General features: G+C 36.7%; 2 protein-coding genes across 2 annotated transcripts; both read left to right on the top strand.

Moving 5' to 3' along the window:
- Positions 1–942: 942 nt before the first annotated feature.
- Positions 943–7,490, top strand: LOC121443597 (killer cell lectin-like receptor subfamily E member 1). Its single transcript, XM_041645418.1, has 5 exons — positions 943–1,120; positions 3,503–3,607; positions 4,703–4,902; positions 5,487–5,587; positions 7,335–7,490. The coding sequence occupies exons 1-5, from the start codon at positions 943–945 to the stop codon at positions 7,453–7,455; spliced, it is 705 nt and encodes a 234-aa protein (XP_041501352.1). The 3' UTR covers positions 7,456–7,490.
- A 1,361-nt stretch (positions 7,491–8,851) lies between these two features.
- LOC121436427 (natural killer cells antigen CD94-like) lies at positions 8,852–20,751 on the top strand. The gene is made up of 10 exons (XM_041636289.1): positions 8,852–8,934; positions 9,968–10,130; positions 11,002–11,036; positions 14,106–14,193; positions 14,457–14,604; positions 15,432–15,524; positions 15,663–15,716; positions 17,542–17,693; positions 18,916–19,019; positions 20,390–20,751. Exons 1-10 carry the CDS (start codon positions 8,852–8,854, stop codon positions 20,508–20,510), a joined length of 1,041 nt encoding a protein of 346 aa, XP_041492223.1. The 3' UTR covers positions 20,511–20,751.
- Positions 20,752–22,422: the final 1,671 nt, after the last annotated feature.

Raw genomic sequence — 22,422 nt, forward strand, 5'->3', positions numbered from 1 at the left:
AAAAGAGAATTCTCAAAAAAAGAATACTCCACTGTGTAAATGTTCCACATTTTCTTTATCCATTATCACTTATTTAAGAACTTATTTGGCCAGGTGCATGTCTAGAACTCCACTCTTTGGAAATAAAGGCAGAAGAATTAGAAGTTCAAGGCCTGTCTAGTTGTATAGTGAGACTCTGTCTCAAAAGACCAAGGGCCAGGAATGTAGCCCACTGGTAAAGCACTTGAATAGCTTAGAAAGGTGGGTTAGAGTCTCAGTACCAGAATGTTTTAGAATATAAAACATGGCTTTGAACTTCTCTAAAATTATCTTATTTCCGAGCAAGGAACTCAGGACCGTGAGGGGTGCACCCACATACTGAGACAATGGGGATGATCTTTCGGGAACTCACCAAGGCCAGCTGGACTGGGTCTAAAAAAGCATGGGATAAAACCAGACTCGCTGAACATAGCAGACAATGAGGACTGCTGAGAAGTAAAGAACAATGGCACTGGGTTTTGATCCTACTGCACGTACTGGCTTTGTGGGAGCCTAGGCAGTTTGGATGTTCATCTTACTAGACCTGGAAGGAGGTGGGAGGTCCTTGGACTTCAGAAAGGGCAGGGAACCCTGACTGCTCTTTGGGCTGATGAGGGAGGGGGACTTGATTGGGGGAGGGGGAGGGAAATGGGAGGCAGTGGCGGGGAGGAGGCAGAAATCTTTAATAAACAAAAAAAATTATCTTATTTCATTTGCTTAAATTTTTGGTAACATGTCTACATTTATTTTAAACTTTGAAGTTGAAAACATGCTTTCATAAAACCTTACGTGCATAACTATTCTTCAACGCAAAATATTTTGGAATTAATTACTTTATTCATTTTTACTAAAATATATGTCCCCAAATTAAAATATGCTGATATTTGCATTTTCTCCCACACAGTTTTTTTTCTGTTTATGAAGATGAGTGAAATGCCTATGACCTGTTCTACCCTAAATGTGAAATCCCAGCGGAAGTGCAAAACAAAGAAAAATGTTAAGAATACATTTCATTCAAATGAATTATCATTCATTGAGCAGAGGGAAAAGCACCAAAAACATAAGAAGCACAAAAACACAGCAGAAGACATCTCTGGTGAAGGTATGATACTCTATTGGGTGAATATGGAGCGACTGTTGAAAATTTAGGTTAAGATTAAGGTTTTTTATGTACTAGGGAGACACAAAAGTGGCAGAAAGGTTTCTTTCTTTCTGAATCTCATTAGAAATACACAACTTAAATGAAGTATGAACTTAATTTAGACCATAAGAAAGACCACATGGTCAATACCATAACAATTTAAAGAGTGATCTGGATCGCTAGACTTTTCACTAAGTTGTTGGTGGAGGCTGCTTGTTTGTTCCTGGCTGATCAGACCATGACATAACCACACAGAAGCTTTATTATTTACAATACTGTTTGGCCAATAGCTTAAGTGGATTTCTGGCTAACTCACATCTTAGATTAGACTATCTCTATTAATCTGTGTGTTGCCACGAGGCTGTGGCTTAGCAGGTAAAGTTCCAGCATCTGTCTCTGGTAGAGCTACATGGCTTCACCCTGGCTCCGCCTTCTTTCTCCCAGAATTCAGTTTAGTTTACTCCCCCCCCACTCCCCACCTCCTGTGCAGCCCCTAGATAATCCTTTATTAACCAATGGTATTCACAGCATACAGAAGGGAATGCCACATCACTAAGTGAGAGTTGAGTGGAAAAATCAACTTTTGAGAAGTGAAAAAGGCTGGGACTGAATTCCCTGACTACAACATTTTAGGAATTAAAGTGTAAAATAATGACAGGGTATAGCTCTCTATGGTACTGGATTTTCCAATCTTGTTTAGGGCACTGAGAGTTTGATTAGGCTGGTGGGTTTCTGGACCAGGGAGACTTGAGTCTTTAATCTCGTTATATCCTGAAACAAAAAAAGACAGATGTATTTCTTTCAGACATGAAACTCAAAACAATTTGGATATCAGCAAAGATAAAATCAAATATTTGTTAAGATTTTTTTTGTTGGTAATGTAGTTATAGATTATAGCTTATTTCTGGGATGCTCCTCTGATTTTCATAGGCTTTCCTTTTCTAGACCTAAATATCTGGAAAATCCAAGCTTACATAGAGGAAGGGAGTTTAGGAATTTGCAGAAGCCAATTCAAAGATTCCAATAAATACATAAATAAACACCTGAACTTGAGTGGCTAAATGCTGGAAATCAGAATCCCACCTTTATTCAGTCCTACCTTATATCTTTAAACACAGGCATATTTCCAGTGAAGGACACTGCTAGAACAGAGAAAGTAAAAAGAAAATTAATTTTCCATGGGAATTTAGGTAGTCTAAAAACTAACCCCCACATGAAAAGAAAACAAAAACTTACTGCAGTGAAGCATAAGCGTTTGACACTTGCTTTTATAGAATGCTCACTTAGAGTCTGTTGATTTTTCACTGATGCTCCCAAGGGAAAATTGCATCCAGCCAGTGGTGAGTATTTGAAATGGAATATTGGCAACAAAGCAAAATAAAACAAACCAAAGCAAAAATAGATGTGATAAGCTGACCAAGAGCAAGTGGGCTGCTGTGTGGTACTGAAGATCAAAGTGAAGTTAGAGTCTTATTATAGATGTGAATTGGACCCAGGCCACTTGCTCGCAGAGAGGAGGTAGAATCCACTTAGCTGAGTCTATTCTAATCTGGCAGATGCAGAGGGAAATGCTGGCAGTGGGGCCACCCCTCATTCTCAGCTCTGTCTCTAAAGTCTCATCCTTGTATTGTAAACTGTGGTACATGTTCACTGGGTTAAAGAAGAGTCAGAAAATACGAAGGGAAAATGGACCGGTCAAATGATGTTCCGTTGGCTTCCTAATTCAGAATGTAATCACATTTACAGGGGAGAACTCAGGTCTAGACCAATCTTTTCCCATCTAGGTTTCAACTTGTATTCCTGTTTAGTTCCCCCCACACACCCTCAAGGGAGTGATAGAGTAGGGTTTGGAGATCAAATATAGTAATTACAGGCTCAGTTCCATTGATTATTTTAACCATAACTGCTACATAAAAAAGCTTTTTTACACCAGTTCCTAGTTTATACAAATTGTGAATTATTCACTGATTTTTGGCTTACTTTTCTCTTGTGGTATTTGTATTTCTTATATTGAGTACTGAATTCTGTTTTAAATTAAAGACATATAAACTAATTCCATGGAACATCTCGGATACACTAATTTGTCATGTGACCTTTAGTAATTAAATATATTTCGGTTGTTCAGATACTTTTACTCATATGCCATTATTTTCTTTAAACCTTGGGAGAAAAATATTTAACAGACTTGCTATGACATTCAGAAGTAAATTGGGATGCTCTGCTGATCAAAGTACCCTATAAGTGATGCTGATGAAAATAGGCCCTGGGGCAACTCTGTCTGTCCATTACCTCACTGCTGCTGCCAACTGGCTTAGATCCCTCTGTTTGATTTCTCGTTCTCAGAGAATTTCTCACTTTTCCCGTGGAGACCCATCTCTAGTTTGCTTGGTGTCATGTGCCTTCTCCTGACGGCTGTAGCTGTAGCGGTGACTGTTTCTACTGCAAACTGTGAGTGTCCATTCTCCCTGGTCTCCTTGGTGTCATGTGCCTTCTCCTGACGGCTGTAGCTGTAGCGGTGACTGTTTCTACTGCAAACTGTGAGTGTCCCTTCTCCCTGGTCTCCTTGGTGCCATGAGCCTTCTCCTGATGGCTGTAGCTGTAGCGGTGACTGTTTCTACTGCAAACTGTGAGTGTCCCTAGTGCTTCTCCCTTTTCTCCTTCGAGCCAGGCTTTCGGCAACTTATCAAAATCCCTCCTTCACTGTGGGCACAACTGTGTATGAGACATTGGGGTGGGTCGCAAGTACCATCACCAGAAAAAAAAAAAAAAACCAAAAAAGCCACCACAGTCTTTTAAACATTTTCTAGAAAATTGCTTATTACTATTCTAGAACAGAGGCCTTTTATTAATTCTGTTACGTATCATTATAACAGATAGAACTAATTATGATGTGGACTATTTTTGTAGTATCTTCTGAAAGAACAAGTCCCACAGCCCAGCCCAAAAGGTAGGTGTCGGTTTCCTAGCCTTTGTGCAGAGATTCAATCAAGAAAACACATTTATTGTTTATATTAACTCCATGAATAGCAGACAGAGTTTTCACAGGCAACACTCTTCAGCGTAAGTAAGAAAAGAAATGATATAGCCCCAGAAATTTAACAACTAGCGTTAATATGGAACAGAGGTTTTATTTATAGCAAACTGTAACATAATACACAAATATTGTTGGTGTTATTCTATATCTCTGGATACAGCATAAACAATCTTGCAGGATTCCATGGTTTTATATGGGAACAGGGTTAATGGGATAACAAATTTTGGAAGTGAAACTTTTCAAAAAAGAAAGAGAATCTAATGATCATGTAAAGGGGTGTTTCCACTCCAAGAGCCATAGACTTAGGAAAACTCACAGTTCAGCAGTGAGGATGGATAGGTCTCAGCAGATGTATATTTATGAAATAGAAAAAGTCTAAAAGTTCATAGAAAAATGATAAAAGTGTGTGTTTTTAGCCCAGAGTTTAATATGATTATTTTAGTTGTCTTTATAGGATGTCATTACAGTATTTTAAGTATACAAGTTCGTTGTTATAAACAAGTAAAAAGCAACATCAGAATCTCTGAACTTTTTCAGGAGAGTGACAGACATTCCTTCCCTAGGACTTTATCATCCCTGCCCAGAGAACTGGGTCTGGTTTAGATGCAGTTGTTATTACTTCTCCAAGGAAAATCTAAGCTGGAGAGAGAGTCAGTTGGCCTGCTTGTCTCTCAATTCCAGTCTCATAAGGATTAGCGAAGAGGAGATGGTAAGTTGCTTCAAATGTGAGTTGCAGGGTGCGCGATCCCCAGAGGGATTAATAGGGTCAAACTGACCGCTACTCACTCTTGCTTACGCTTTTACCAGTTCAATAGCTGAAGGGTAAAACTGTTCTATCTTTTGTTTCAGTTTTTATGTGCAAACTATAGGGTAGACTTATGCTTTTCATAATGATAAAAATAGTAAAATAATATTTGGAATTTCATTCATGATGAATATATTGAAGCTGGGTTTGGTGGCACAGGCCTATAATCCCATTTCCTTGGGAATACAAGGCTGGTAGATTCCAAATTCAAGACCTGCTTGGGTTACAAAGTGAGTTGAGGACAAGCCTGTACAACTTACCATGACTCTCTCTCTCAAAATAAAATAATAAAAAAGAAGAATATAATGAGTTGAAGAAAGTAGCTCAGTGGTAAAACATTTATGAGATGTGTCTTATAATACACCATCATTTAGTGAGACTGCAGACTTCAGACATAGATTAAATATATACAGAGTGAGTTGACTTTTTCAAAGGCATGTGATGAGATAATGATGAGAACGCTACGTGTTCTGTTTTCTCACTTTCAGGATTTTTTTCATTTGGACTCTTTCTTTTGGGTTGGAATTTACTATAATGGAACTAGCAAACAGTGGCGGTGGGAAAACGATTCAGTTCTGTCCTCTGAAACGTAAGTACCCACACGGCATCAGGTGTTTAATTTAGTTATGGTGTAAATGGAGGGTTGTGGACACAATTTCAGCAGCATGAGAGAACTGAGGAAACAATCTTTTATACCTACCCCACATGCGGAGGGATTTTTGCTTGAAAACATTCTTATTAACTTCCATACTAAACTAAAAGAAACTATGTGGCAGAAATGAAAGGCGTTTATTATCTCTTCATAGTTTCCCTGCTAGAAGTCTGAGCCTAAGCGTCAGCAGGTACACCTTCCAAAGTCCTCCTCAGCTTAGAGCTAGCCCTCCTCTGTCTTTTCACTAATCCCTCTTCTGAAGATAGCAAGTCACACCAGGGCTCACCCTAATGACCTATTTCAACAGAGTTATTTCTTAAGAGTTCCACCTCCAGATAGATTCTGAGCACTAGAAGTAAGGAGTTGGGATAGCATAATAAACACTTTGCCTCTTTGCTCCCCGAGTTTTACAGCTTTCTCATTTGCAAACATATTTGTACATTGTTCTAAAAGTACCAAAGCGATTGATTCTATCCCAGCACCAATTTTCAGTTGATTAGATCTCTGACTCACCACAAGGCAAACCTCTTCTCCAATGTGAATTTATGGATCCAAACATGAAATATCTATGAAATATTTGAAAGTGGGACAGACATAGGTTAGACTTTCCTCATTCTGGAAAAAAGCAACAGAAACACATGCATATTGAAACCCACCCAAGCAAGCTAGAAACTTTTAGGGAGGCAAAGCTACCCCCACTCTTTTTTTACATTAAAAGTTGTTTATATTCTCTGTTTAACTTTTAAAACACTATACAAACTGAATAATAAAGCAAAAAGCAATAGTAAATAGTCCTCTGCTCATTCATCACTTCATAAAAAGTACCAGCTGGGGGCGATGTTCCTAGAACTGATCCTGGACACAGTTCCCAGGCAGATGAGCATTATCCTCACAGGCTTGTCTTGACACTCTCCTTCCAGGTTTGGATCCACTACTTCTCCCCATCAGGAAGGTTTCTCAGTTTACTAGAAGAGAGAGAGGCGAACATTAAGGAAATGACACTTTAGCTAGATGATCAGGCAATCCTTTTATTTGTCTAAAAATAAGTTGGCACACCTTCATTTAACACAATGTCCTTTAGTTCTAAATCTCAAGAACAATTCTCAGTTTAACATTCTGTCCCCTGGCCTGCCAGAGCAATGACTACATTATATAAGATCTAAGGTCATCTGCAATATGTTATTAATGGCCTCTTGTGTTTAATATTTGACTCACCATGAGACTAAACACTGTGGTGCCAAAATATATATTTATACCGCTGGCAACTTTTAATTACGTGAGTTATGCAGTTCGTTTTGCTCTATTTTTTTTTTTAATTGCAGTGTCATGGATCCAAGGCAGGCCTTTGATCTTGCTAGCATCATGCTCCCATGCTGAGCTACAAATCTGAGCCCTATTCACAGGCTCACTATTTTTTTTAAGTTTCTTTTTCTAACCTGACAACCAACTGGCATCCCTTCCCCACTCACTTTTTCTTTAGTTGAAATGTTAATTAATATTTACAATTCCATATGCAGTTGATAATTTTGCAGTATATTAGCATTTTACCAATATGAATTACAGGTTTTGGAAATCACACAGGTTGCATTTTTAAATTGTGTATGTAGGGTAACAGTTCTGTAGTATCGTGTGGATTTGAATGCCACGTAATTTATTGATAACAGTGTAATTTGTTTCATTTTAGGTTTTGTGGTTTTGGAACTGATATGAAAGACTCCTGTGCATCTTATAAATCAAAAGGAATTTGTTTTCTTGAAAATTGTACAGATAAACTGAAATATATCTGCAAGAAGTATTATATTTAATTCTAAGGGCTCACAAAAGATATGAAAATGAAACATTTCTTCTCAAACTTCTCTTTTGGTTGTTTATTTTCTGAAGAAAACATTGTAAATGTTTGCCTCTGCTTAAATAAAATTATATTCAAATACATTTTAGTGTTATTCCTTGTCAATGTTTATGCTAACATATTTATTGCATATTGCATGCATTTTAGAAGAGTGTAATAAATGGTTTCTGAATGAAATGCGATAAAGCTGATGAGTTCAGATTAAACCATTTGTCATTTAAAAGCTTGAGCTATGGGGCCTGGAGAGATGGCTTGGAGGTTAAGATCACTGTTTACTGACTCCTCTTCCAAAGATCTTGGATTCAATTCCCAGCAACCACATGGTGGCTCACAACCATCTGTAATGAGATCTGGTGCCCTCTTCTGGCCTGCAGGTGTACATGCAGGCAGAACACAGTACACATAAAAAATAATAAAGAAAACATTTTTTAAAAAAGCTTGAGCTATGTAAAGTAACACTATTGTCTCTACTCAGCACACTTCTGTGTGTGTATCTGTGTGCACGTGTGCATGCATGTATGTGTGCATTTTACAGTGTCAAAAAGTATTGTTAACTGAAAACAGAGATATTATAGTAACAAAAGAACATGAGTCATCTGACCACATTAGAACTAAAATGATTTTAAAAATGTTGGAATTAATTATCAGATTTATTTTAGTATATTGCCCAGTTCACTCTACTGTCTAATACCCTGAGAAAAATAACTAGGGACGAAAGTTTAAGCCATGTTTTCATGTAATGTAATTGAATTTAAAAATCAAACTTGCCAATTTTTAAATTTCTATTCATTGTGTCTTACATAGCATTTAAAAATACTAGAACTAGGTGATTATTAAACACTTATTTTAACTTAGCTGCTTTAGAAGTTTTAGTGACTGATACAATAATGAGGACAACCTGCAGACTTTATAGTCATCACTGCTCTTCATCTCACTATCACAACTGTATCCATCTCTCCTCTCACTATTGATTCATCGACACATGTCTCTGTGTCAACACAATTCCCTCAGTCCTACAGCTGCTTACCAATGACTGGTTTCAAAACCTATTTACAATTTTCTTCTTTGAAGTAATATTTATTTATTATAAACTCACAATCTTAACTAATACTCAATAAATTTGGCAACTACTGGTAAAATACAGATTATTTTGATATCCTAGGAAGTTTCTTAAGCCAAGTTCAGTAAATCCCTATCACTTCCCAGAGCAAATTGCTGTGCTGTTTCTTCACAGTAGCTAAGACATTCCTTTCCTTTGTTTAAAAAAAATTGATAAACACAGCGTGTCCTTCCCTATATAAAATTTTTCCTGCAGTGTGACATTTTGAGGCTTATTGTTGATAGTGCGTGTTATGAACATTCAGGCAAAGAGTGATGTCCGGCGCTTCAGTTTTCCTGAGCTGGTCTTGAGTGGCCATGGCAGTTCTACCTCTAGGTTAGTGTTTTTAAACATGACATTTTCATCTCTTGCCTCTGAAAAATATGAACCTTAAAACAGCTTTTGCCCCCCAAATTTTGACAATAACTTCACATTTATCTTGCACAATATAGTTTACTCATGTTGAGTTCTACTTCCTTAAAGATATGGTGAGGGAATATTGTGTGTAAAAGAGCAATCACTGGTGTATTTTAGCTTGATTTTACTTTATTTCTTGACTTTGCTGACAAAACTGTACCTTGATTAGGGTATGTTTCCTGTAATTCTAAATTAGAATACCATTTTCATATTGAAAACTCACTTTGTCTAATCACCACACCATATATGCATGCAGCATTTCAGTATACTAATGATATAGAAAATTATTTTCAGTTAGTAATAAAATTATGAGATACTGTAAAGTGTAAAAAACGAAAGACAAAATTTCTGCTTTCAAAATAAGTTTTTTTTGCAAAATAAATTTTTATTCTAAGGTTGTCTTCATGCTAAATTATCATGGGATAGCATAGACACATGGCTGACTGCTAAACTTGGGTTGATAATAGACTACAATTGAAAGTTCATATTTTAATAGTCTTTGCCAGGTATCAGATTTCTTTTCATCTGATATGAACAGCTTTTTATAAAATCCTGTTCTGGAATTTTTCTGTTCCAATCCTGGTGACAGGAATCCAATGAGAACCCAGGAAGGAGGTAAAGAACTTCCTTTATCTTGAATTCAGTGATTCCATATTTATTTTTAAGTCAGTGGCAACATTACAACTTTTATCAGAGCATTCATTAAACTCTTTTTTTTTTGTCTCTGATGTAAGGAACTATGACTAACATCATATAGTTATGCACGGCATTCTTTCAAATCTTTCTCCAGCTTTTGTCTGTTCATTATCTCCATGCCTACCTCTGAGTCCTCAAAGAGAAGATAGTTAAAGGATCCCATGGAGGCAGTGGGTGTTATTTACAGTCCACAGAATATTTCTTGTTCATTGGGTTATCTTTGTGATTGGTATTTATTTTTACTTCCCTTTTATAGGGAAAATATTTTCATGGGCTCAAGTTTGATGTTGTTTCCTGTGGCCATGCTTTGCCAGAATCACAACACTGTTGCAGTTACAATGATAATGGTCAACCACAACTACACTTGCAATGCTCCCTTGTGGCCCTTCTTTCTTCCCTCCTGCATCTACTGCTACATGGTCAGTGACAATGCTTAAACCCCTTTTAAAACCTTTTGCAGCAGCCTCTTATTTTCAAGCTATAGCATTCCTCCTGTCAATCACCCGCTACTTCTCCCCTAGACCACACGGTCACATTATGGCTCAGGCAGGCAAGAGCTGTTATTTTCAGGTGGTGGTATCTCTGTAGTTAGAAATAGTTAGCACTGTACAGTGAGATGTGTCAGGCCTGCCTTTTATGTGCATGGAGTGTGACTGAGCTGTTGAAGGAGTCAGATACAAACAGTGGCTAGGCTCATATCACAATTCAGAGAGGTCCTTTAAAAGCCTATCTCCAGGCCTAGAGAGATGTTCAGTGGTTAAGAGTGCTTGTTGCTCTCCTAGAGGAGTTGAGCTCAGTTCCTAGCACCCAAATATGGTGGCTCACAATGGCTAAAACCCTAGCCTCAGGTGAATATGACACCCCATTGCCTTCACAAACAATGGTTTTCATGTGGACACACACACACACACACACACACACACACATACTTAAATAATTTTTAAAGAGTTAGTCTCCAAACTCATTGTAGTCAATGGTAAATGGCCATTGTCTTGAAACCAGGCATACCAGCTCATGCCTGTAATCTCAGCATTTAGGAGGTTGAGACAATTTCTTTCTCCCCTGGACTTTCTATGGAGCTTCATGAAAACCCAATGAAAGTGAAAAAAGAAAGAAACATGCAAAGTGTTCAAGACTCACTCCCCAAGGGAAGGTTAGTGTCCAAAGTCTGTACACTGAGTCCTTTAGAGGGTCTTACTGATTCTTAGTCTTCGGCTGGGGCCTGGTGTGCATTTTGTTCTAAGTTAAGGAATCTGTCTCCTGGTCACATTCCCTCTTCTTTCTGTTCAGGTTTCTTGGCAGACAGCTACCCAGAGAGTAACAAGGTAGGCATTTGCTGAAAGAACAAGAAAGGGAATCTTACCTATCATCTATGGAAGTGCTTGAACTTTGGATGTCAAGAACTGACCAATCAGCCAATCTTGCTGTGATGTTTCACAATGATGACCTAAAGACTCACCCAAACTCACCACAGCTAAACTATTTTCAGCTACCCAGGAGGTGAGGAGCCATAGCTACAACACACTCAGGAAGTTCTTATATTTGCTTAGAGGGCCTCTGTGGTGTACTAATATAATATTTAGAAAAAGTATACATTAGGGACTGAAATTGCAAAACAAGTTGCATAGCTTTTCTAGTCTGGCGTAAACATTCTTATACCCTAAGCAACCAAGAAGAATGTGAATATTTTTATTTAAAATATGTTATATTTATGTCATATTCACCTGGATATTTCAGTGAAGACATCTCTTTTGTATAAAGTAGTCACTTAGACAGGGTCAGATGCTCAGAAGAAACCTCAATATCTGACAATTGCATGCTGTCACTTCTTCTCATCCAGGGTGAGTAAACTATGCCTGAACGGGGTGAAGGCTGCTGCTTTGTTTTCTTCTTAGCTTTTGTGAGAAGAGTGTTTCTGGGTACTTTTAATTCAGTGTGAGTACAGAAACGTGGTAGTGTACTGTGTAATGTCTCTGGTGAGTAACCATGACTAAATCTGCAAACTGACTTGAAAGTGTAAAATGATATTTTTTTCATTTGTTAAAAAAAACAACAAATCAAGCTCCCAAAGTATAACTTAAAAATTACTAGGCATCATATCAGAGGTCAAGTAAAATGTGGTGTTAAATTAGAAGGGCATGCATTTAAACTGTGTCAAATACTTCCTCATCTGGATAGGAGGTAATGGGTGGCTGTTTCTAAAGGACCCTAAAGAAGTCCAGAAAAAGCTGATGAAAGAACAGCCTTGCCGGGCGGTGGTGGCGCACACCTTTAATCCCAGCACTTGGGAGGCAGAGGCAGGTGAATCTCTGTGAGTTCGAGACCAGCCTGGTCTACAAGAGCTAGTTCCAGGACAGGCTCCAAAGCTACAGAGAAACCCTGTCTCGAACCAAAAAAAAAAAAAAAAAAAAAAAAAAAAAAAAAAAAAAAAAAAGAACAGCCTTAATGAATTCTTAAAATGTTCTATGGAAGGGTTTAATCACAAAAAGGAACTTGGATGCTTAATTAAAATGATATCAGAATCTTAAGCTCCAGGAAGAAAGTTCAAAGATAGGAGGAATTTCTTTTTGCTGGGTACATTTATTCTCTTTACATACAAATACTATTGAGGATGACAACTTTTTCATCAGTAAAAGAATGGAATGTCAAAATACTTTATTAAAAATATATACATTCATATACAAATTCATATATACATGTATATTTAAATAAAGCATATGAGTCAAATACTAAAATTGGAATATAATGTATTAAATTCTCCCCCATTGAAGCAAATCATTTACACAAAAACTGATAAACATTGGTAAAAGTTTTTGTTTACCTTATTTTTCTTTAAAAAACAATTCTTTAGATTAACAAAATATTTAGTAATAACAATTTTCTGTAATATGAATGAAGACATTATATGGTCATGGTTAAATATATATATATATATTATTGAACTATGTATGGTTTTGAATTAGTTCTCTGGAAATGGCAGTGGCTAAAAGAGTGGGGGGGCAGAGGGAGGAAAATGGAGCATTTGGAAGAATACATAACTATCTGAAACAGATACAGTAAAACTCAATATCCCATTGAGTATCAGTTTGGGTGTTTCTGTAAGTTCTGAGAAATGTTTTAGGTATACAGTTTATTTGTAATATATATAAGGATTGAGGTGGGTGGTACTGTTAACACAGGGAGAAGAAGGCAGAACACAATTGAGATTGTCCTTTCTCTTAACCAATTACTTGAAGTAGGTCCTGCGATGGTTAAGTGATTCTGAGAAGTGAGATAAATAACTGTGTCTATGTTTTTTTTTTGTCTTAATGTCAGTGTTGCCGAGCTATATTAAATTCTGAGATATGTCCATAAAGGTCAGCCTGATGATAATTAGTCAGCACTGTGGATTGCCATTTGTGGGAGCACCAAGATTTCTAGCAGTTCTAAGAGAAAAAAAAAAAAAGATCAGATGTACAGGGGTTCATTCAGACATTATTTGGCCAGAGTTCACCAAATATTTAATTGAGATGATTGGGCAGATGAACTGATTTAGTGGGGGTAAGTAGGAGGGGCGCCATAGTGTGAAAACAATTTAGTTGTCTGTGTACAAAAAGGAAACATACTCAAGTAGAGTTGGGAGTTTAGAAAGACTTAAAAGGAAGGTCAAAACTACGTGTCTGGGGAGTGAGGAAGAGAGAGAGGGAGAGAGGTGGGGGTCGGGAGAGCATAATGGTAGTGGATATTGCTTTCTTTCTTTCTGAGTTTGCCTGCTGTGACTGGGTTAACACATCAGGGATCAGAAACACAGAGCAAGACATGGATATTCCAACCAGTCTGTACTAAAGGAGACAAATGCCAACCTAGGAAGTGCAAATGCAGGTAGGGCTTAGTTTTAAACAAATTTTTTTGTGAGCTTTTTAAGCTTAAGTAGCCTTAGGCAAGTTAACACTATCTCTCTTAGGTTCCTCACTATCCAATTTGATATCTTCTTTATTAAACCATCATAAACAAATATTTTGGCACATAATATATGCTTTAAAATTTGTTGAACACAAAATCAATAAGTATTTGTTATTATAAAAGTAGAAATTCTGTGTGGAATTTTATAATACTAAGGGAATTTGCCATTGGTTTGTACATCTTACCTCTATTTTCTAAACAGAGTTTTTAGAGACAACTTTGATGTTCACACACTGATAAAAGTTCCCTCCCATCTCCTTTCGCTGTGGTGTTTTTTTGACAAAGTCACAGAGAGAATTTCCTGTGCTCTGGTTGCTGGGTCACATTAGAAGCTTGCGGCATTACTGCTCATCCTACTCTGCATCTGCATGTGATTCCAACAGAGGATTCAAGAGCATCACCGCAGCACACTATGTCCCTTCCTCTTTGAAGGCTTAATGTCTCCTCCCTAGCTTCCTGCTGAGCTCTGAGATCCACATCGTTCTTAAGCATAAACACATCTCCTCTGAATCAGCCTTGGACCGTCACTTCTCATGGCAGGTACGTGTGCCCCCGTCATAGCAATGATAAAATAATAACCGGAAATGATGACTCACAGATTGAATAATTTCAGAGCCGGCTTTAATAAAAATAAAACACAAAGTACAGAATCAGCATTGGATATTTTTAGACTTTCCATACTTCAACGCTTTTTGCATTCTCTGTTTTCTTGATTCCACATTTTGGAATTTAAGCATGACTTTATGAAGCTAAACCGTAGGCAAACTTTTTCTGAGTTAGGGTGTGGTTTTTGTTAAATTTAGAATGAAACTGAAACTAAATTGTTTCACTCATCAGCATCATGTTTCTACTACGGGAATAAAGAATGCCAAGTAATAAGGACACAAGTCTTGCAGATTTATAAATTTGTTTTCTGTGCTGTGGCTTCTTCACTGAAACCTCGTACTGTTGGTAGTGGCAGCAGTTATTTTTTGATAATAATCTAATGTTAAGAGAGAGTCATCTAATATGGAAATGTCTCAAGCAATAAGCAAGAGGCTTTGGATATGAGTTATAGTATTGTTGAGAAAGCAGAAAGTCAAAGGTTAGTTTTGTATCAAGTCAGAGTGCTGTGAACTGAACTCAGATCCTCAATCCATACATCATTGTGGAACTTCTCACCACACCAGAGTGTTTTCCTGCAGACCTCTGCAAGTCACTAGTCTGAGCGTGGTCTGCATTCAGACTTGGAGAGAACACATTCAGTGATGGTATTCTCCTGACAACGAGGGAATATGATAAATGACAGACTCTGATTGTGACACTATTCTGTTAGATTTCTGTCAGGCACTTACTAGCTTTATAACATAAGAAAATAATATTGTGAGCAATCTTTATTTTTCTCATCTCTCTAAATCAGAATTTTTAAATCCATGATATTGCTGAAAGGAAAAGAATTGTCTGTTTAGCAAGCCCACTATGCACCATGAATGCTTGTTGATCTATTCTTACTGTAGAGAGAAATTTCACTGCAGATTTAAAGAGTTAGTGGCAAATGATTTTAATGATGCAGAAAATAAGTATGAATAACCACATCAAAGAATAAGGTACATCACATCAAAAGATTGCTGTTGGGTGGAGTTCTGAAGCAACGTTTTCATTCCCCAGTGTTTCACTGGAGAGACATCTGTACCATCATAAAAAAGATTTGGGTTCTTTCTCTTCTTAAAAACTTCATTTTCTATGTTTTTATTTTAATCTGTTAGTTATTAATCTATATGTTTGGTATTTTTCTATAGTTTCTAGGATAAATCTGTGGAGGCTGATGTCTGTGATCTTTGGGATAAAATGTCTTTTGTTGATGGTTACTTTGGGAGTTTTGATGAAAAACTGTAAGTATTTCTATGCAAATCTATAGAAAAAAACAAAATTATAATGAACTAATTTAATAATGAATATTTAATTTTTTAAATGTATAATATTTGATTTCATAAATACATGTCAAACTAATCTTTAATAATGTCTTACAGCATTTACTATACAGAGTATTCAACCAACACCTTCTCCAACTTCCGTCGAAGAAGGTAGGTTCCATTTTTTTTCACAAATATAATTAATAGGGGCTGGAGAGATGGCTCAGTGGTTAAGAGCATTGCCTGCTCTTCCAAAGGTCCTGAGTTCAATTCCCGGCAACCACATGGTGGCTCACAACCATCTGTAATGAGGTCTGCTCCCCTCTTCTGGCCTGCAGACATACACACAGACAGAATATTGTATACATAATAAATAAGAATAAATATTAAAAAATATATAATTAATAGAGGATAAGGCAGAGTGGTTCACTCTCATGTACAATAACATGGTTGCACTCAGTAAAATTGTCTCATTATATTGTGCTGCAATCTAAGGAAAACAAAATTACACTGAATTGTGTGTGTTAGCCTACTTAAGAAGTTCTTTAAGTAGACACTGCATAAAGAAGATATTCACTTTTTCCTCATAGTTTTAGAAGTTTTGGTCATATTGTACCTATACCAAGACAATGCATCATGGTGGAAGCATGCTTGGGTGCAGAGCGTTTCATGTAATGGCTAGAAACCAAAGAGAGGAAGAAGATGAATAGGAGGGTTTCCATTCTCCATTAAAAGCCTATTTCTGTTCTTTGAAAAAGAGCTACCATATTCTACATTTGAAGGACTGTATGACTTCCCCATTGCACCAAGTTGGGTACCATTTTTCTCATGGATGGGCTCTGGGAAAGATTCCAGGTATAATGTCTAGCAAAACATTTTTGTAAATTTTACGAAAAGAGAAGATACAGTCTGAAATGGCAGATACATGTTTCTTAAGGAGTGCTCATGAATAATTAATAAATAGAATTAAATGACAATAAATATTCTAGAAAATCTCATTTTTGTTTGTCAGTAACCTTTCCTTTCATATTCTTTCCTCTCTTGAACTTCTGTGATTCAGAATACAGAGTAGGTATCTCTGTAATTATAAACATTACTTACTCTCAAGAAAAAGCCCTCAACTCTACTTTAATATTATTTTTCAAATGCTTCTCAAGTTTGTAACTCTCTGATCATACAGTTAACTTCTCTTATTTGAATTTAGTATGATTTATGTGATGAAGATTCGAGTGCTTACTATGTGTCATGATGTTTATTACAAAGGAAGAGAGATGCTGAGGAGACACTGTCAGCCACAATCTTTCCATCAGTCTTCAAGCTATTTGGTTTACTTATCCTTATTTTTTAATGTTTTTTTCTTTTTTGTTTATTAAAAATTTCCACCTCTTCTCATCCTCCCATTTCCCTCCTACTCCCTTCACTCCACCCTCCCCCTTGCTCTCCAGTCCTAAGAGAACTCAGGGTGCCCTGCCCCGTGGGAAGTCCAACCTCCCCCCCCCCCCCCACGCTCCATCCAGGTCTAGGAAGGTATGCATCCAAACAGACTAGGCTCCCAAAAAGCCAGTACATGCAAGAATTCTTTCAAAGTACTGTATCCTTCTCTGACTCAGGGAATTGGTAGGGGACTCCCCTGTAAGCCAGTTTCGTCTTATTAGTCCTGTGTTCACAACAATGCTCAGCTGTGGGTACCTCCTCAAAGTCATCGTCTGACTACCACTCCATCCTGTTCTCTGCTACCTGCTGGAGATTTCCTTTTCCTTTTCATCTCATTATCTTTAAACATAACTAGGGATGGAAAATTATTTAATTTTGAATATACTTTTAGAATGTCCTCTCCACGAAGCAGAGTATTTGGATTAATAGTATCAAAATGTGGTGTGTATAACATATTTTGAAGGAGTATTTGAAGAAAAAAATGAATAGTTAGCAAATATTTTTTGAATATCAAGTAGCATCAAAGAAATTGGAATCTGTAATGATGTGTTTTGTCTTTTAGTTTCTGAATGCTGTGCTTGCCTAGAAAAGTGGGTTGGATATCAATGTAACTGTTACTTCATTTCCAAAGAAGAAAAATCTTGGGAAGAGAGCAGAGATTTCTGTGCTGCTAAGAATTCCAGTCTTCTTTATCTCAAAACTAGAAATGAAATGGTATGTACTTCACTTTTGTTTCTTACATTCTTTATTACCTATGAACATGTGCTGCCCAGCTGAGCTGAGCACTCTAATGAAAGTCTTTATCACCAAGTAGACTGTGATGTTTCCTGAGATCCTCAGTTTGATATACCTTGAATTATTCTTAGAAAGTCTACTAAAATAAGCATCAAAGATTTGTAGTATGGGGTAATTTTTGAATAAATTAGGAGCTAATGTGCAGCTCCCAAAACTTTTCTAGAATTAGTAGGCTTTTAACTTTCTAGAATTAGTAGGCTTTTAACTTTCCCAAAAGAACCATGAGAAAAACTTTTAATTATTATTTATTGGAACAGAATACTTAATCTCTTTCATGTGTTATATGACTTTTTGCCATCTTTCTGGAACGTAATGTAGAACCAACATTGGATCATATGAACATAAAATCACTTAGATTATGATTGTTGTTATCATGTGTTTCGTAGAGGAGTAAACCTAGGTAATGACATGCCAAACAAATACTCTACCACTGTGCCATATTCCCAACCTGGATGTAGTGGGGAGGGCCTTGGACTTTCCACAGAGTAGGGTGCCTTGCTTTCTCTTTAGATAGGAGGGGAGTGGGGAGGAGGGTGTGAGGAGGGAGTGGAAGGAGAGGAGAAAGTGGGAATTTGGATTGGTTTTTTTGAAGTAATAAAATAAAATAATATTAAAAAATGTTTTACTGTGTGTTTGAGACAGAGGTACATATCTCTGGCTTACCTTTAAACTCTCAAACAAAATGAAACTCTGCTTCAGTCTCCTGAGCACCACGGATTACAGGTCTGAATCACCAGGCTCCTCTTGGAAATCATTTAATTCTTATGAAGAAATTCTCACACTCTCCGTGGTCTGCTCAGATTAAAGAGGTTATAAGTATGGGAGTTATCTCTCAAGGTGTTCTCATTGGGGTTGCATTTGATCATCGATCTTCCTAAAGGAGGTTGGTGCTCCATGGAGTCTCATGCTCTTTATGACAATTTTCAAGTTTTAAGAAGCAAGATTTTGTAGTGTTTTTCCACGTGAGTCATTTACCACAAAGGTAAATAAAAATTTTAAAACATGTGACTATGCCTCCCAAATCAGAAGTTCAAAAAGATTTCAATTTGAGTTTTTTTTTTTTCTGAATGCCTTTTAAAATGGGTGTTGATCTCAAAGTACATTCAGACTTGGCTATCTTGTTCTTTCTGCCTCTAAGCAGAATTTTATGAGCTCCAGTCAAATGTATTTCTGGATTGGAATGCGTTATAATCAAACACGGGATGCCTGGCTATGGGAGGATGGCTCAAGCCCTTCAAAAGATCTGTAAGTTTCTGGCTATTGAAGAAGGTTTTGGGGGCATATTTTTATGTATATATTCTAGCTAAGAGTACTGAAAAATCACTGCTAGGTACTCAGAAGTTCAAATATGTTGTGCGGAGCCTGAGAACATATAAAAATGCCTAAGGAAAAACAGGATTGCTCTACCTATAACATTCAAGTTCATGTTCAGGTAACATGAAAGTTGTATACCTGAGACCCCAAGAAAATTTTCTTTGCTGTCTTTCCCTTGTTGTAAGATAATAGAAAACACCGGATGCGTCTATGCGTGCTCAGGTGGTCTCAGTTACAGGCATGGCCTGAGAACACAGCAGGTCCATTTTTGCTCTTCTAATGGATTCCACTATTTTTCTTATCATCTTCAAATATTCAACAACTATTTTCTGTAATCTCATTCTAATTCACAAGCATGTACTCTAAAGACTTATACAGTGACTAAGTTTATGCTCTCTCCTCGTAGCCTGGGTTAACTCATAGATTTTTCTCTTGTGCAGTGTAATCTTATTGCAGTTTTCCTTTTCTCAACTCCTCCCAGATCCTTGCCCCTTCTAAAAAAAATCTATACGAACCGCACCTAAGAGCAGACCTAACGCCTAGCAGTTGTTGACCAACATGAACAGCACATGAGAGATTTTGTTGCTGTTGTTTGTTTCTTTCATAATGTCTTGTAGGGTACTTTTTTTTAACCTTTCAGATATTTTGTGTATATATTATGTTTCCCACCTTGTTTTTTTCTGGGTTTTCTGTATGAGCTAACATGTGTCTCAGCATCTATAAATGCCTCTTGTACTTTTGCTTTGGTTCTTTTTCTTTTGTCATACTTCTTAACCAAATAGGGAAGACCAACATATTATCAAAAACATTTCTGGCCAGACATGGGTGGTACACACCTTTAATGCCAGCACTAGACAGACAGAGGTAGGTATATCTCTTTGAGTTCCAGGCTGGCCTACTCTGTGAATTCCAGGTCAGCTAAAGCTACATCCCAAGAACTTGTCTCAAAACAAAGCAAAGCAAAACAAACAAACAAACAAACAAAAAAGCAACCCAGGCATTTGTGACAGAGGTGAAAAAAAAAAACCAAAGAAATAAATAACAAAACCACAGCTAGAATACATTCTCTGGTCTTAGTACTAGTGGCCAGTGAGGAATCAACTGAGTTTTATGCAATGTTGTACTTCAGAGCTGTGAAAGTTTGCTGTAGGGCAACAAAACAATACCAAATACACAAAACCCCAAATCACTTAGCTAGTAAGTTTCTCAAGCAAGTGTTATCACACATTCTGAGCTGATAAAAATAACCTTAAACATCCTTACTCTTTTTTAAATGTTAACTTTTTTTTTCTTCATTACAGATTTCCAGAGTTCTCATATAACAAGACAAAGAACTGCATTGCATATATCCCAAGCAAAACTATTTACATCGAACCCTGTAAAAATAAAAACCATTTCATCTGTAAGCAACTGCATATTTAAATAGTTCTTAAGGCAATGGGCATAGACAAGAGAGGTCCAGGATTAGTTCAATATTACTTAACTCTCACAATATTACTACCTTTTCATCCTGAGTTGGTAGAATGTTTCTGCATGCTATCATTTTCATACATTTGAACCCAAGTATTTTATGCTTGTTGGATTTTTCATACCTGTGCATAAAATTAGGATGAATCAAGGTAGAGAGTTTTTATAAATATTTTGATTTAATGCATGCTCAATATGCAATATAATTTAATCCACATTCTTGTAAAGTTTTCTTGGAAACAGAATAAAATTTATTCCAAACCAAGTCATATGTATCCACGTGGTTTTAGTGTTTATATCAGAACTGAATTGAACCTGGAGATGAGTTTGAGAGACACAATCACTTCATGACAGTAATTCTCGTCAACCATGAGCCTGGGAGTGGGTTTTTTCATGTCTTTTCTCCTTCATAAGTTCTTCATATTTTACGGTTTTTGTTATAGAAGTCTTACATATACTTATGTTTATTTCTATTTTTGATTTTTCAAACTATTGTTAATAGGTTTGTTTTTCTGATTTCTCAAGAAATCACAATTTCTTTATGAATATTTAGAAAAGCTACTGAATCTTTTATGATTTTGAGTCCTGTTGAATGTTGAAGATGTTTCTTACATTCAAGAATTTTCTTTTTTCTTTTTTTTCTGATGATATTTTTAGTGTCTTTTAAGAACAGAATCGTACCATCTGCAAACTAACATGATTTGACTTATTCTTTTTCTAAGCACAAACCTTTTATTTATTTTTCTTGGCCTACCTCTAAGACTTCAAGCACTACATTAAGCAGCAGAGACCCTTGTCCCATCCCTGATGTTAGAGGAAATGATGTCAATTTATCTCCACTTACTGTTATTTTGGCTGTAGGTTTGTCATGTATTAAGCCATGTATTATACCGACATGTGCTCCTGATATTTCTGATTTATCAAAGGTTTGAATTGACATAAGAAGCTGAACTTTGTCAAAAGGCCTTTTCTGCATCTATACAATTGATAAAAAATAACCTGCAAAAATTATAGAGAATTTGATTTTAGTGTGTGCTCTAAAAGTCGAGTATGTTTTGTGACAAATAACAAGATCTGCACCAATGATGCACTGGGAAATTTCCTTCCCCTGTTGATACGTATGGCCAAAGCAACTGAGCAGAAGGAGAGTTTGTCAATTCTTAGGCTAGACCACCAGACAGCACTAGATACTTTCCTTTCTATAACCTTGGTTGATCTGGGAGAACCTAGGTAGAGCACCATTAGCAGCTCTGCTGAGCAGACTGTGTAAGGCAGAAAGACTTTAGGGCAGTCTGCAAGGATTGACGTCTGCTTTCATCATCTATGTAATGAGCAAGCCTTCTTTGCAAGTACTCTGTAGCCCAAATCAAACTTTCAAATGACCCTAGCCCAGTCAGGGTCTTGGTGATAATTTCATGCCTTGGTCACTTCTAGTAGGACTAGGAAAATGGGTCAGATATTAATTCCCTCATTAGCATGTTTCTGATGGTGTCAGCCAAATATAACTTATCTAGAATAAGTGGCTATAAAGATACAAATAGAAAAATCAAAGTAACTGTACTCCACCAATCACAGCTAAACAACCAACTAAGCCAGTCATAACCTAACATCAGCAGTCATACTTCAGTAAGTTAGCAAATTAATCAAATTATATGAACCAAATCAAATAATAGAGACTTACACAAATAGTAACTAGTTAAGGAGATGTAAGAGATGTAAAGCTACACTTTCAGCATGAATAAGACAAAAATATTTAGAAGTAAATTAAAAAAAAGCTATTAGAAACTTATGCAAAAACCTTACCAAAAGATGGAAAAGTATACAAGAATATAATGATATTTATTTTTGAATGTTTTCAAATTTATTT

This window comes from Microtus oregoni, unplaced genomic scaffold, assembly GCF_018167655.1.
Source record: "Microtus oregoni isolate MIOR12 unplaced genomic scaffold, Mior012 000002F_ref0000024, whole genome shotgun sequence".
Taxonomy (NCBI): domain Eukaryota; kingdom Metazoa; phylum Chordata; class Mammalia; order Rodentia; family Cricetidae; genus Microtus; species Microtus oregoni.